Source organism: Octopus sinensis, unplaced genomic scaffold, assembly GCF_006345805.1.
Source record: "Octopus sinensis unplaced genomic scaffold, ASM634580v1 Contig01196, whole genome shotgun sequence".
In the NCBI taxonomy this organism is placed as follows: domain Eukaryota; kingdom Metazoa; phylum Mollusca; class Cephalopoda; order Octopoda; family Octopodidae; genus Octopus; species Octopus sinensis.
In genome coordinates, this window is record NW_021824648.1 from 27,501 (window position 1) to 30,027 (window position 2,527).

Genomic DNA, 2,527 nt, shown 5'->3' on the forward strand with positions numbered 1-2,527 from the left:
TCTGCTCTCTCCCATGTTCACGCACGACCAGCTATATATCGCTATGATTAGAACAACGGATTCAGCTAATTTGGAAATTAGTTGTGGAGAAACGGAGAATATCGTTTATGTTGCTCGTATATATATATACGCACAACATACACACACACACACACAAACATTGCATACAGGTGTCTTTTACGCATACATGCTCGCGTGTGTGTATGCGTGACGGAAGCCATTCACACATACAAACATACATAACAACACCTGTCTGTCTGTTATTATAAAAATATATCTCTTTCTCCCTCCCTCTCCTTACACCGTCGCTAGGAGGTGACTTAATTAATGTTTGCTTTGTAAACAATGGTAGCTCTCGCCATCTTAAAAATTTAGAAGTTATTTACCGCTATTCGCGGGTGTCTCGGGGGAAAATAATTTGACGAAAATACAGCTAGGATCGTGACGAATGTCCTCCTAAAATTTGAGCGGCATGCGTGTTAATTTGTGGATGTGCATAAATTACAAAAACGTTCATACACACACACACACATCTTGAATTATATATATATATATCTACATATGTGTGTTATGTGTGTCTTTGTGTACATGCGTGTGTTTGTGTGCCTGTGTTTGTCCCACAACATCGCTTGACAACCGATGTTTACGTCCCGTAACCTAGCGGTTCTGCAAAGGTAACTAATAAAATAAGTACTAGGCTTCCTGGGGTCGATTTGCTCGACTAACGACAGTGCTCCACCATGGCCACAGTCACATGACTGAAACAAATGAAAGACTAAAAGAATAAATGTAACTGTGAACACACACACACACGCGAACACACACATATACACACACACACATTTTGCTGCTCTATGTGTTTATTTATTGTTATTCATCCTATATGTGTGTGCTTGTGAGTGTGTGTATAACTATATTTATATGTACATATGTATGTGTGTATACGCGTGTGTGTATATACAGTAGAAATCTCCATTACCTACTCCCCACCCCAATCATTCCACCTGTTTAATTAATTTCATTCCTTCTCTTCTCTTTTTCTGTGAGTTTTTCTTTTAATTCTTCACCACCCGACTCCCCTTTCAGACACCATTTTTAGTGTTTTTATTCTTTTCTTTTTCAGGTTAATCCTCGAGATGATAATGGTCAAACACCGCTGCACTTGGCCTGTTATCGGGGACACTTGCACACTGTCGATCTTTTGTTGGGTCACAATGGCATTGATGCCAATGTGGTGAACAACGATGGAGACACACCACTGCATTGGGCAGTTCGGGAGTAAGTCCCCATTGGATCTGGAATATCCAAATCTGTTTCTTTTATGTTTTCAATAATGTTTGTTTCTTTTTCATTTAGTCATTCATGTCATAATCCCACCATGGGGTCATTGTCTTTCTTCTCTCTTTCGCACTGTAATCTACTTCATTAATTAATCATCACCATAATTGTTATTGTTGTTGCCTCACTGGACTCTTTAGTTCAACCCGTTCTCCATTTCCTCAACGTCACAGGTTCAAATCCTCTCTCTTCTTCCTTTCCTTCCATCTATAACTACTTTCTTTCTCTTTCTCTTCCTCACTCTCTCTCCTTTGTAGTTGCCCTATTTATTCCGACCCTGGGCTAAATAGATAATCATCCCCTTACAGTATTTACATTTGTCTCTTTTATGTTCCATGTTCAAATCCTACCAGAATATTTACTATCACTCTGGGGTCAATAAAATCTGTACCAGTAATACCCTGGGGTTCCTTTAATAAACTGTCTTCCTTCTTTTCTCCTGTTCTTGTTTCTTATTACTTTTGAAGAAAATAAATTGTGTTATTTTATTTACGACTCTTTACGTTCAGAGTTCAAATCCTGCCAAGGTCAACTTCTCCTTCCATCTTTGCAAGGTTGATAAAATACAATACCAGTGATGTACTGGGGTTCATATGATTACCTGTAGCCCTTCTTTCCTTCCTAAATTTCATGTTTATATAAGCTGTCAGAATTCTTAGCTGTAATTTTCCTGTCTTTACATTTCTGGGTTTACTCAGGTGTGTATATATCATTGTTCTACTGTGTAGAGTGTGTATTGAATAAATATATGTGTGTGTGAGTATGTGTGTAATAATTGATGTAATTAAGTTATTGTGACCTAATTACATTTGTTTTCTTTAATGACCTAATAATTATTATCTCAAGCTGTGTGATGTTTGCTTTTTTTTCATGTTTTTCTTTCCTCATCCATTACTTTCAGTCGAAAATATAAAGTGGTGTGTGCGATGCTGAAGCAGGTTAGTTAATAAATACATATTATATACACTCTCCAGTATCTTATTGATCTGTATAATATAAATATTATCAAGGTACCAGTGAAATAATGGGGATAGATTTAATCACATGTACTACAAAAGCCTTGTGTTTGTGGAGGAATTGTATATTGATCATGTTGATGTTGATATTAGCGGTGTTGACAGTCCAACTGACCACCACCACTGATAATAATATCTTTAATGGTCAAATGAAACAAGGTCATTATGAGATG

The 2,527-nt window shown here is 37.0% G+C and overlaps 1 protein-coding gene across 2 annotated transcripts in view; it reads left to right on the forward strand.

Annotated features, from left to right (window-relative positions):
- Nucleotides 1–2,312, forward strand: part of LOC115227005 (serine/threonine-protein phosphatase 6 regulatory ankyrin repeat subunit B-like) — a 25,624-nt gene extending 23,312 nt beyond the window's left edge. For both annotated transcript variants that reach the window (XM_036498477.1, XM_029797955.2), the window contains exons 5-6: nt 1,124–1,278; nt 2,240–2,312. In XM_036498477.1, coding sequence (XP_036354370.1) covers nt 1,124–1,278; nt 2,240–2,285 — 201 coding nt within the window. In that variant the 3' untranslated portion in view covers nt 2,286–2,312. The remainder of the gene's footprint in view (nt 1–1,123; nt 1,279–2,239) is intronic.
- Nucleotides 2,313–2,527: the final 215 nt, after the last annotated feature.